This window comes from Anomaloglossus baeobatrachus, chromosome 8 (assembly GCF_048569485.1).
Source record: "Anomaloglossus baeobatrachus isolate aAnoBae1 chromosome 8, aAnoBae1.hap1, whole genome shotgun sequence".
In the NCBI taxonomy this organism is placed as follows: Eukaryota; Metazoa; Chordata; class Amphibia; order Anura; family Aromobatidae; genus Anomaloglossus; species Anomaloglossus baeobatrachus.
The window spans coordinates 218,784,701-218,797,006 of record NC_134360.1 but is presented as its reverse complement, the minus strand read 5'-3'; the positions used below and the strand labels follow the sequence as shown (position 1 = coordinate 218,797,006).

Sequence of the window (12,306 nt, the reverse complement as noted above, 5' to 3'; positions counted from 1 at the left end):
TTATTGATGTAATATTTAAAACCAAAAAGTAACAACACAGTTATAGCTTGGCAATAAACAAGAGCAGTGGAAAACACAAGTGCGTCTCCCCTAGACAGGGGGAAGAAGTGGGCATGAGCACATCGACTCCATCTGAAGCCAATTATATCAAAATAAACAGGACATATGTCACACCTGCCTCCCGAAGAAGCAGCACGTGAAACGCGTAGAGGTTGGTGGTCACGGGCACATTGGTTCAGCATCTGTCAGGTCTGTGTCTAGTCCCTTTATTAATATAATAACATATGTTTGTATTAATGTGAATTGACGGACATGTCGGCGTGTGGAGCACACGGGCACACGTAAGTACGGAACGTACAAAACTACTTACGTGTGCCCGAAACTATAGGAAAACGTCAACGTATGTCTGTGTCTCCGGTATGTGAGAAAACTGTCCATACACGTACTGGAGGCACGGACGTGTGAAAGAGGCCTAAGAAAAAAACGCAGTGTGTGTTCACAGCTAATTTTTTTTGCCATAGGTTTTGCTGATGAATGTCTGCAGAAAGGTTACAAGAATTTCTCAAGAAATTTCTGCACCAAAAATGCGGGTAAAAAAAATGCAGTGTGTGAACATAGCCTTACACGTAGGACAATATTCTCCTCCCAGATCTGGGCAGCTCCTCCGTACTCCTCTGAAATCAGAGCCGGTAGACCACGAGCTATCAATTGTATAATTATCAATATATGTGCATTGGGAGATATCTTTGTTCTCCTATGGTAGATTGGTAGGTTAAGTGAAGGGTAAGTGAGGGTTAGCCGACGAGGAACGGGGGCGCACAGACAAGTTACGGTGTCATGCCCTCCGTTGGCAGGTAGGGGGTCAGCATTAGGTATTTAGTAGGGTTATTGTAGGAAGGTATTGATTTTTCCCATAATTTGACCCGTATCGTAGTGGAAAGGAGTTTCTCCAGTGTAAGCTGACCTCTACCTAGTCACCCAGAACAGGTAGTATATCACAAAATATTGTTCTTTGGATGACCCCTGGTTAATATGGAACTTCCCTTTGCTGTTTAAGTGTGTGGGTGAATCACCTGGGCAGTTTTAAATAAATTATTAATAAAAGTGATTTTATAGGGATTTGTGTGTTCACGTTAAACTTATACCCTGCAATGACAGCAGATGACAGAACAGGGGGCAGCGGGGACTTTCCTCCTGCCCCTCCCCCGCACTCTTTACAATCAGGAAGTTGTACAAATAACAACACAGGATACAATGTATCACATCCAGAGAACAGACACTGTACCTCAAAGTCCCGAGTCTCTGTGATGGGCTGACATAGAGCTGGGTCAGAGCAGGGGCACTCACCCCAGCACACAGAAGCCCCCACTAAGAGGAGCAGAGCCCACCCGGCACCGCACAGCCCCATCCTCACTGCACAGCATCCAGCACCTGACTCCACTCTGCTACCTCAGCTCCTGGTGTAACAGAGGGGAGGGTGCAGACTGGGAGGGGTCATGTAAGGGGGAGGGGTCATGTAAGGGGGAGGGGTCATGTCATGATTATAACTGACAATAAATGTGTTATATAAAACTTTACTCCTCACAATGAAGAAATGTCTACAAAACTCCAATATGTTTATAGAATTACAGGAGGATTGTTCATCCTGATGTAAATCTGCAGCTACGAAGCCAAAAACTGCAGAATATGAGGAGCTGCACTGCGAATACGACAAGTCCATACAATTACAACTGGTTCTGACTATTTGTAATGTATGTACACAGTGACTGCACCAGCAGAATAGTGAGTGCAGCTCTGGAGTATAATACAGGAGGTAACTCAGGATCAGTAATGGAATGTATGATCACAGTAACTGCACCAGCAGAATAGTGAGTGCAGCTCTGGAAGTATAATGCAGGAGGTAACTCAGGATCAGTAATGTAATGTATGTACACAGAGACTGCACCAGCAGAATAGTGAGTGCAGCTCTGGAGTATAATATCATGAGTATAATCTCATGATCATTGTGTACATACATTACTGATCCTGAGTTACCTCCTGTATTATACTCCAGAGATGCACCAGCAGAATAGTGAGTACAGCTCTGGAGTATAATACAGGAGGTAACTCAGCGTCAGAGCAAGACAAGTAATACACATTTTATGTAGATTGTGTGTTAGTTATAAAATGTTATAGGTGAATATGCACTTGGAGATAGCACATAACATTTTTTGGAAATATACTGCAGTGTTTGGTGCAGTTTTTCTTCCATTTCATTAAGGCTAGGTTCGCACACTGCGTCTTTTTGACGCTGCGTTTTTGTGCGTTTTTGCCGCGATTTGCTGCGTTTTTGATCTCTGCGTTTTGCTGCGTTTTTCAAATGCATTGCATGGGTGGAAAACGCAGGAAAGAACTGACATGTCCATTTTTTTTTTAACTCAAAAACGCAGGTAAAAAAAAAAACAGATGTGTGCGGACAGCAAAAATGAAAACTCATAGACTTTGCTGGGGAAGCAAAGTCCTGCAGTTTTGAGGCCAAAAAACGTACCCGAAAAACGCGCAAAAATGCCGCGAAAAACGCACTGTGCGCACATAGCCTTAGTCTTGGCTAAAAGAGTATTTAAAGAAAACATGTGGGCAGGATTTTTTAGGGAAAGTAGAGACGTGGCCAGCATCGGACTGGATGACCTAGGGCCCACCATGCAGTTATATAGAAATAATACAAGGCCACCAACTATTGCAAAAGGAATCAATAAATAACTAATTTAAGCTAATGAATAAATAAACTATAGAAACACTCCCAGCAGAAGAGAACACTTTTACCTTATTCAGAGACTGTGATAAAGTGACATAACATAATATAAAATCAGAGAATGGTAGAGTTGGAAGGGACCTCAACGGCCATCAGGTCCCCCCTGCAAGTGCAGGCTTTCCTAAGTCATCCCAGCTATATGTTTATCCAGTTTCCTCTTGAAGATTTCCAGTGAAAATGTACCTTGAAAGTACGAGGGGCTGCTGATAAGTCTTTGGCTTTGTGATCTTTTTGGTTTCTATGGTAACGAATGCCGGGCTAGCAATGTCCCTCTGCTGCTCCTCACACGGCAGCCGGGCCAGCAATGTCCCTCTGCTGCTCCTCACACGGCAGCTGGGCCAGCAATGTCCCTCTGCTGCTCCTCACACGGCAGCCGGGCCAGCAATGTCCCTCTGCTGCTCCTCACACGGCAGCCGGGCCAGCAATGTCCCTCTGCTGCTCCTCACATGGCAGCTGGGCCAGCAATGTCCCTCTGCTGCTCCTCACACGGCAGCCGGGCCAGCAATGTCCCTCTGCTGCTCCTCACACGGCAGCTGGGCCAGCAATGTCCCTCTGCTGCTCCTCACACGGCAGCTGGGCCAGCAATGTCCCTCTGCTGCTCCTCACACGGCAGCCGGGCCAGCAATGTCCCTCTGCTGCTCCTCACACGGCAGCTGGGCCAGCAATGTCCCTCTGCTGCTCCTCACACGGCAGCCGGGCCAGCAATGTCCCTCTGCTGCTCCTCACATGGTAGCCTGGCCAGCAATGTCCCTCTGCTGCTCCTCACACGGCAGCTGGGCCAGCAATGTCCCTCTGCTGCTCCCCACATGGTAGCCTGGCCAGCAATGTCCCTCTGCTGCTCCTCACACGGCAGCTGGGCCAGCAATGTCCCTCTGCTGCTCCTCACACGGCAGCTGGGCCAGCAATGTCCCTCTGCTGCTCCTCACACAGTAGCCTGGCCAGCAATGTCCCTCTTCCGTACGATGGTGCTACTTGGGCGGCTCTGGACCAATCAGAGCACAGCTTCTTGCTTGTGCTGTTTGGCCACACAAAGAAAACTAACGCTGATTGGCTGAACTGCAGAGATGCGCGCAGGAACAGATCAGGTGATCAGCTGGTGAGTGTGTTTGCAGGCTGTGTGATCATCAGCTGGTGAGTGTGTTGGCAGGCTGTGTGATCATCAGCTGGTGAGTGTGTTGGCAGGCTGTGTGATCATCAGCTGGTGAGTGTGTTGGCAGGCTGTGTGATCATCAGCTGGTGAGTGTGACAGCAGGCTGTGTGATCATCAGCTGGTGAGTGTGACAGCAGGCTGTGTGATCATCAGCTGGTGAGTGTGTCGGCAGGCTGTGTGATCATCAGCTGGTGAGTGTGACAGCAGGATGTGTGATCATCAGCTGGTGAGTGTGTTGGCAGGCTGTGTGATCAGCTGGTGAGTATGTTGGCAGGCTGTGTGATCAGCTGGTGAGTGTGTTGGCAGGCTGTGTGATCAGCTGGTGAGTATGTCGGCAGGCTGTGTGATCATCAGCTGGTGAGTGTGACAGCAGGCTGTGTGATCAGCTGGTGAGTATGTCGGCAGGCTGTGTGATCATCAGCTGGTGAGTGTGACAGCAGGCTGTGTGATCATCAGCTGGTGAGTGTGACAGCAGGCTGTGTGATCATCAGCTGGTGAGTGTGTCGGCAGGCTGTGTGATCATCAGCTGGTGAGTGTGACAGCAGGCTGTGTGATCAGCTGGTGAGTGTGTCGGCAGGCTGTGATCATCAGCTGGTGAGTATGTCGGCAGGCTGTGTGATCAGCTGGTGAGTGTGTCGGCAGGCTGTGTGATCAGCTGGTGAGTGTGTCGGCAGGCTGTGTGATCATCAGCTGGTGAGTGTGACAGCAGGATGTGTGATCATCAGCTGGTGAGTGTGACAGCAGGCTGTGTGATCATCAGCTGGTGAGTGTGACAGCAGGCTGTGTGATCATCAGCTGGTGAGTGTGACAGCAGGCTGTGTGATCATCAGCTGGTGAGTGTGTCGGCAGGCTGTGTGATCATCAGCTGGTGAGTGTGACAGCAGGCTGTGTGATCATCAGCTGGTGAGTGTGACAGCAGGCTGTGTGATCATCAGCTGGTGAGTGTGTCGGCAGGCTGTGTGATCATCAGCTGGTGAGTGTGTCGGCAGGCTGTGTGATCATCAGCTGGTGAGTGTGTCGGCAGGCTGTGTGATCATCAGCTGGTGAGTGTGACAGCAGGCTGTGTGATCATCAGCTGGTGAGTGTGTCGGCAGGCTGTGTGATCAGCTGGTGAGTGTGTCGGCAGGTTGTGTGATCATCAGCTGGTGAGTATGTCGGCAGGCTGTGTGATCATCAGCTGGTGAGTGTGACAGCAGGCTGTGTGATCATCAGCTGGTGAGTGTGACAGCAGGCTGTGTGATCATCAGCTGGTGAGTGTGTCGGCAGGCTGTGTGATCATCAGCTGGTGAGTGTGTCGGCAGGCTGTGTGATCATCAGCTGGTGAGTGTGTCGGCAGGCTGTGTGATCATCAGCTGGTGAGTGTGACAGCAGGCTGTGTGATCATCAGCTGGTGAGTGTGTCGGCAGGCTGTGTGATCAGCTGGTGAGTGTGTCGGCAGGTTGTGTGATCATCAGCTGGTGAGTATGTCGGCAGGCTGTGTGATCATCAGCTGGTGAGTGTGACAGCAGGCTGTGTGATCATCAGCTGGTGAGTGTGTTGGCAGGCTGTGTGATCAGCTGGTGAGTATGTTGGCAGGCTGTGTGATCATCAGCTGGTGAGTGTGTTGGCAGGCTGTGTGATCAGCTGGTGAGTATGTTGGCAGGCTGTGTGATCAGCTGGTGAGTGTGTTGGCAGGCTGTGTGATCAGCTGGTGAGTATGTTGGCAGGCTGTGTGATCATCAGCTGGTGAGTGTGACAACAGGCTGTGTGATCATCAGCTGGTGAGTGTGACAGCAGGCTGTGTGATCATCAGCTGGTGAGTGTGACAGCAGGCTGTGTGATCAGCTGGTGAGTATGTCGGCAGGCTGTGTGATCATCAGCTGGTGAGTGTGACAGCAGGCTGTGTGATCATCAGCTGGTGAGTGTGTCGGCAGGCTGTGTGATCATCAGCTGGTGAGTGTGACAGCAGGCTGTGTGATCAGCTGGTGAGTGTGTCGGCAGGCTGTGATCATCAGCTGGTGAGTATGTCGGCAGGCTGTGTGATCAGCTGGTGAGTGTGTCGGCAGGCTGTGTGATCAGCTGGTGAGTGTGTCGGCAGGCTGTGTGATCATCAGCTGGTGAGTGTGACAGCAGGCTGTGTGATCATCAGCTGGTGAGTGTGACAGCAGGCTGTGTGATCATCAGCTGGTGAGTGTGACAGCAGGCTGTGTGATCATCAGCTGGTGAGTGTGACAGCAGGCTGTGTGATCATCAGCTGGTGAGTGTGACAGCAGGCTGTGTGATCATCAGCTGGTGAGTGTGTCGGCAGGCTGTGTGATCATCAGCTGGTGAGTGTGACAGCAGGCTGTGTGATCATCAGCTGGTGAGTGTGACAGCAGGCTGTGTGATCATCAGCTGGTGAGTGTGTCGGCAGGCTGTGTGATCATCAGCTGGTGAGTGTGTCGGCAGGCTGTGTGATCATCAGCTGGTGAGTGTGTCGGCAGGCTGTGTGATCATCAGCTGGTGAGTGTGACAGCAGGCTGTGTGATCATCAGCTGGTGAGTGTGTCGGCAGGCTGTGTGATCAGCTGGTGAGTGTGTCGGCAGGTTGTGTGATCATCAGCTGGTGAGTATGTCGGCAGGCTGTGTGATCATCAGCTGGTGAGTGTGACAGCAGGCTGTGTGATCATCAGCTGGTGAGTGTGTTGGCAGGCTGTGTGATCAGCTGGTGAGTATGTTGGCAGGCTGTGTGATCATCAGCTGGTGAGTGTGTTGGCAGGCTGTGTGATCAGCTGGTGAGTATGTTGGCAGGCTGTGTGATCATCAGCTGGTGAGTGTGACAACAGGCTGTGTGATCATCAGCTGGTGAGTGTGACAGCAGGCTGTGTGATCATCAGCTGGTGAGTGTGTTGGCAGGCTGTGTGATCAGCTGGTGAGTGTGTTGGCAGGCTGTGTGATCAGCTGGTGAGTATGTTGACAGGCTGTGTGATCATCAGCTGGTGAGTGTGACAACAGGCTGTGTGATCATCAGCTGGTGAGTGTGACAGCAGGCTGTGTGATCATCAGCTGGTGAGTGTGACAGCAGGCTGTGTGATCAGCTGGTGAGTATGTCGGCAGGCTGTGTGATCATCAGCTGGTGAGTGTGACAGCAGGCTGTGTGATCATCAGCTGGTGAGTGTGACAACAGGCTGTGTGATCATCAGCTGGTGAGTGTGACAGCAGGCTGTGTGATCATCAGCTGGTGAGTGTGACAGCAGGCTGTGTGATCAGCTGGTGAGTATGTCGGCAGGCTGTGTGATCATCAGCTGGTGTGTGTGACAGCAGGCTGTGTGATCATCAGCTGGTGAGTGTGACAGCAGGCTGTCTGATCATCAGCTGGTGTGTGTGACAGCAGGCTGTGTGATCATCAGCTGGTGAGTGTGACAGCAGGCTGTGTGATCATCAGCTGGTGAGTGTGTCGGCAGGCTGTGTGATCATCAGCTGGTGAGTGTGTCGGCAGGCTGTGTGATCATCAGCTGGTGAGTATGTCGGCAGGCTGTGTGATCAGCTGGTGAGTGTGTCGGCAGGCTGTGATCATCAGCTGGTGAGTATGTCGGCAGGCTGTGTGATCAGCTGGTGAGTGTGTCGGCAGGCTGTGTGATCATCAGCTGGTGAGTATGTCGGCAGGCTGTGTGATCATCAGCTGGTGAGTGTGACAGCAGGCTGTGTGATCAGCTGGTGAGTATGTCGGCAGGCTGTGTGATCATCAGCTGGTGAGTGTGACAGCAGGCTGTGTGATCATCAGCTGGTGAGTGTGACAACAGGCTGTGTGATCATCAGCTGGTGAGTGTGACAGCAGGCTGTGTGATCATCAGCTGGTGAGTGTGACAGCAGGCTGTGTGATCAGCTGGTGAGTATGTCGGCAGGCTGTGTGATCATCAGCTGGTGTGTGTGACAGCAGGCTGTGTGATCATCAGCTGGTGAGTGTGACAGCAGGCTGTGTGATCATCAGCTGGTGAGTGTGACAGCAGGCTGTCTGATCATCAGCTGGTGTGTGTGACAGCAGGCTGTGTGATCATCAGCTGGTGAGTGTGACAGCAGGCTGTGTGATCATCAGCTGGTGAGTGTGTCGGCAGGCTGTGTGATCATCAGCTGGTGAGTGTGTCGGCAGGCTGTGTGATCATCAGCTGGTGAGTATGTCGGCAGGCTGTGTGATCAGCTGGTGAGTGTGTCGGCAGGCTGTGATCATCAGCTGGTGAGTATGTCGGCAGGCTGTGTGATCAGCTGGTGAGTGTGTCGGCAGGCTGTGTGATCATCAGCTGGTGAGTATGTCGGCAGGCTGTGTGATCATCAGCTGGTGAGTGTGACAGCAGGCTGTGTGATCAGCTGGTGAGTGTGTCGGCAGGCTGTGATCATCAGCTGGTGAGTATGTCGGCAGGCTGTGTGATCAGCTGGTGAGTGTGTCGGCAGGCTGTGTGATCAGCTGGTGAGTGTGTCGGCAGGCTGTGTGATCATCAGCTGGTGAGTATGTCGGCAGGCTGTGTGATCATCAGCTGGTGAGTGTGACAGCAGGCTGTGTGATCATCAGCTGGTGAGTGTGTCGGCAGGCTGTGTGATCATCAGCTGGTGAGTGTGACAGCAGGCTGTGTGATCAGCTGGTGAGTGTGTCGGCAGGCTGTGTGATCATCAGCTGGTGAGTATGTCGGCAGGCTGTGTGATCATCAGCTGGTGAGTGTGACAGCAGGCTGTGTGATCATCAGCTGGTGAGTGTGTCGGCAGGCTGTGTGATCATCAGCTGGTGAGTGTGACAGCAGGCTGTGTGATCAGCTGGTGAGTGTGTCGGCAGGCTGTGTGATCATCAGCTGGTGAGTATGACAGCAGGCTGTGTGATCATCAGCTGGTGAGTGTGACAGCAGGCTGTGTGATCATCAGCTGGTGAGTGTGACAGCAGGCTGTGTGATCATCAGCTGGTGAGTGTGACAGCAGGCTGTGTGATCATCAGCTGGTGAGTGTGACAACAGGCTGTGTGATCATCAGCTGGTGAGTGTGACAGCAGGCTGTGTGATCATCAGCTGGTGAGTGTGACAGCAGGCTGTGTGATCAGCTGGTGAGTATGTCGGCAGGCTGTGTGATCATCAGCTGGTGTGTGTGACAGCAGGCTGTGTGATCATCAGCTGGTGAGTGTGACAGCAGGCTGTGTGATCATCAGCTGGTGAGTGTGACAGCAGGCTGTCTGATCATCAGCTGGTGTGTGTGACAGCAGGCTGTGTGATCATCAGCTGGTGAGTGTGACAGCAGGCTGTGTGATCATCAGCTGGTGAGTGTGTCGGCAGGCTGTGTGATCATCAGCTGGTGAGTGTGTCGGCAGGCTGTGTGATCATCAGCTGGTGAGTATGTCGGCAGGCTGTGTGATCAGCTGGTGAGTGTGTCGGCAGGCTGTGATCATCAGCTGGTGAGTATGTCGGCAGGCTGTGTGATCAGCTGGTGAGTGTGTCGGCAGGCTGTGTGATCATCAGCTGGTGAGTATGTCGGCAGGCTGTGTGATCATCAGCTGGTGAGTGTGACAGCAGGCTGTGTGATCAGCTGGTGAGTGTGTCGGCAGGCTGTGATCATCAGCTGGTGAGTATGTCGGCAGGCTGTGTGATCAGCTGGTGAGTGTGTCGGCAGGCTGTGTGATCAGCTGGTGAGTGTGTCGGCAGGCTGTGTGATCATCAGCTGGTGAGTATGTCGGCAGGCTGTGTGATCATCAGCTGGTGAGTGTGACAGCAGGCTGTGTGATCATCAGCTGGTGAGTGTGTCGGCAGGCTGTGTGATCATCAGCTGGTGAGTGTGACAGCAGGCTGTGTGATCAGCTGGTGAGTGTGTCGGCAGGCTGTGTGATCATCAGCTGGTGAGTATGTCGGCAGGCTGTGTGATCATCAGCTGGTGAGTGTGACAGCAGGCTGTGTGATCATCAGCTGGTGAGTGTGTCGGCAGGCTGTGTGATCATCAGCTGGTGAGTGTGACAGCAGGCTGTGTGATCAGCTGGTGAGTGTGTCGGCAGGCTGTGTGATCATCAGCTGGTGAGTGTGTCGGCAGGCTGTGTGATCATCAGCTGGTGAGTGTGACAGCAGGCTGTGTGATCATCAGCTGGTGAGTGTGTCGGCAGGCTGTGTGATCATCAGCTGGTGAGTGTGACAGCAGGCTGTGTGATCAGCTGGTGAGTATGTCGGCAGGCTGTGTGATCATCAGCTGGTGAGTGTGACAGCAGGCTGTGTGATCATCAGCTGGTGAGTGTGACAGCAGGCTGTGTGATCATCAGCTGGTGAGTGTGTCGGCAGGCTGTGTGATCATCAGCTGGTGAGTGTGTCGGCAGGCTGTGTGATCATCAGCTGGTGAGTGTGTCGGCAGGCTGTGTGATCATGGGCGCAGCGCTCTCTTAGCAGCTGTGCACACGATGAGATCAATACAACTGCGGCCGCAGGAGGTAATGTGAAGGCGCTGCGCTGCACTACACTGCACTGCACATTACCTTGTTGTTTTAGTGCAGGCTAATAAGTAAAGCCCTAGGTGAATGCAATTAGAATACTCAGCAAGAAAGGAGGCAGGAGCTGCAGTGCTGGACTGGGGTCGGGGCCCCCCGGAGGATTCTCCGGTCTCCCGGTGTCCCAGTCTGTCATACTGGCGCTGTAATATTGGTTAAAATGAAACTTTAGTTGAAGAAATAGATTTTGTAGTTTGTTTTTTGTAATCTCTGTTGGAAGTTTTCTTGTGATGATATATTCGTGCATCGGGGCAGGACTGTGCGCAGGGTCTTCCCTTGGAGCTTGGGTCCCTCCGTCTGCCTCCTGTTTGTAAATTAGAGGTCGCTGATCCGTCAGAGATCTGCCTCCTATTTTAAATATTGCACTGGTATGTACATTAGGTCTCCAATAAAATGGCGCCATCCTCTGCGCATGCGCGCTAGTATCCAAAAATCATCAATGTGGTTGAGCAGACTGTTAGTCATTACATGTCTCACACTGGTAATGCCCCCTGTCATTTGTAATAAGTTCTGGAGGTGGAGTCTTGGGGAGATCTATGTCCGTCCCAGAGATCTGAACAACTCATTTACATATAAGAATAACGTGGATTTCTCTAGAATAAGACATCGCATCGCAGATATCAAGGTGTCATTTTATACAGCTTCCTATGACCAATATGTAGTGACAGACACCCCACCCCCCGCTCTGCATCACACTTTTAACTGTATCATAGATTATGGAAGAGGGAACCGTCCATTGTCTCCTCCATCATTCCCCCTCTGCATCAGAGCTCTGACGTCTCAGCACTGCGGGCGAGATGATGTCACTGTTTCTCGCCCTCTGGACCAAAATGTGCAGCACTTCAGACCATAAGCTGCAGAGACCGGAGGAGCGGCTGAGTGAGGAGAAGTGAGAGGTTGTTTTTATGATTAAGTACATTATGTGGGAATCGGGGGGCATTATACTACATGGATGGCAATGGGGGGCCCACTATACTATGTGTAACACTATGTGGGGATATTATAGTATTTGGAGAGTCATGTGGTGGCCATTATATTATTTGGAGGGTTATGTTGGGGCCATTATATTGTTTGCAGGGCTATATGGGGCCCATTACACTGTATGGAGGTTTCTGTGGGTGGCCATAATATATTATTTGGAGGGGTATGTAGGGGCCATTTTACTGTATGGAGTGTTATGTGGAGGCCAGTATACTATTTGGAGCGGTATGTAGGGGCCATTATACTGTATGGAGGGTTATGTGGGTCCATTATACTATTTGGAGGGGTATGTAGGGGCCATTATACTGTATGGAGGGTTATGTGGGGGCCATTATACTGTATGGAGGGTTATGTGGGGGGCATTTATACTATTTGGAGTGGTATGTAGGGGCCATTATACTGTATGGAGGGTTATGTGGGGGCCATTATACTGTATGGAGGGTTATGTGGGGGGCATTTATACTATTTGGAGGGGTATGTAGGGGCCATTATACTGTATAGAGGGTTATGTGGGAGCCATTATACTGTATGGAGGGTTATGTGGGGGCCATTATATTATTTGGAGGGGCCATTTTACTGTATGGAGTGTTATGTGGGGGCCAGTATACTATTTGGAGGGGTATGTAGGGGCCATTATACTGTATGGAGGGTTATGTGGGTCCATTATACTATTTGGAGGGGTATGTAGGGGCCATTATACTGTATGGAGGGTTATGTAGGGGCCATTATACTGTATGGAGGGTTATGTGGGGGGCATTATAAGATTTGGACAGCTGTGTGGTATATATTATTCTGTATGGAGGCCTGTGTATGGGTTACAGTTGGGGCTTTGTGGGAGTCATTATACTATTTGGGGGACTATGTGGGGGCCATTATACTGTATGGAGGGCCGTGTGGGGGTCACAGTCGCTGATTCTATGCTACT

The 12,306-nt window shown here is 51.3% G+C and overlaps 1 protein-coding gene across 1 annotated transcript in view; it reads right to left on the bottom strand.

Annotated features, from left to right (window-relative positions):
• CTBS (chitobiase) overlaps positions 1-1,455 on the bottom strand; it is a 56,970-nt gene extending 55,515 nt beyond the window's left edge. The window contains exon 1 of the mRNA XM_075320214.1: positions 1,286-1,455. Within this exon, the coding sequence (XP_075176329.1) occupies positions 1,286-1,408 (123 nt within the window). The 5' untranslated portion in view covers positions 1,409-1,455. The remainder of the gene's footprint in view (positions 1-1,285) is intronic.
• Positions 1,456-12,306: the final 10,851 nt, after the last annotated feature.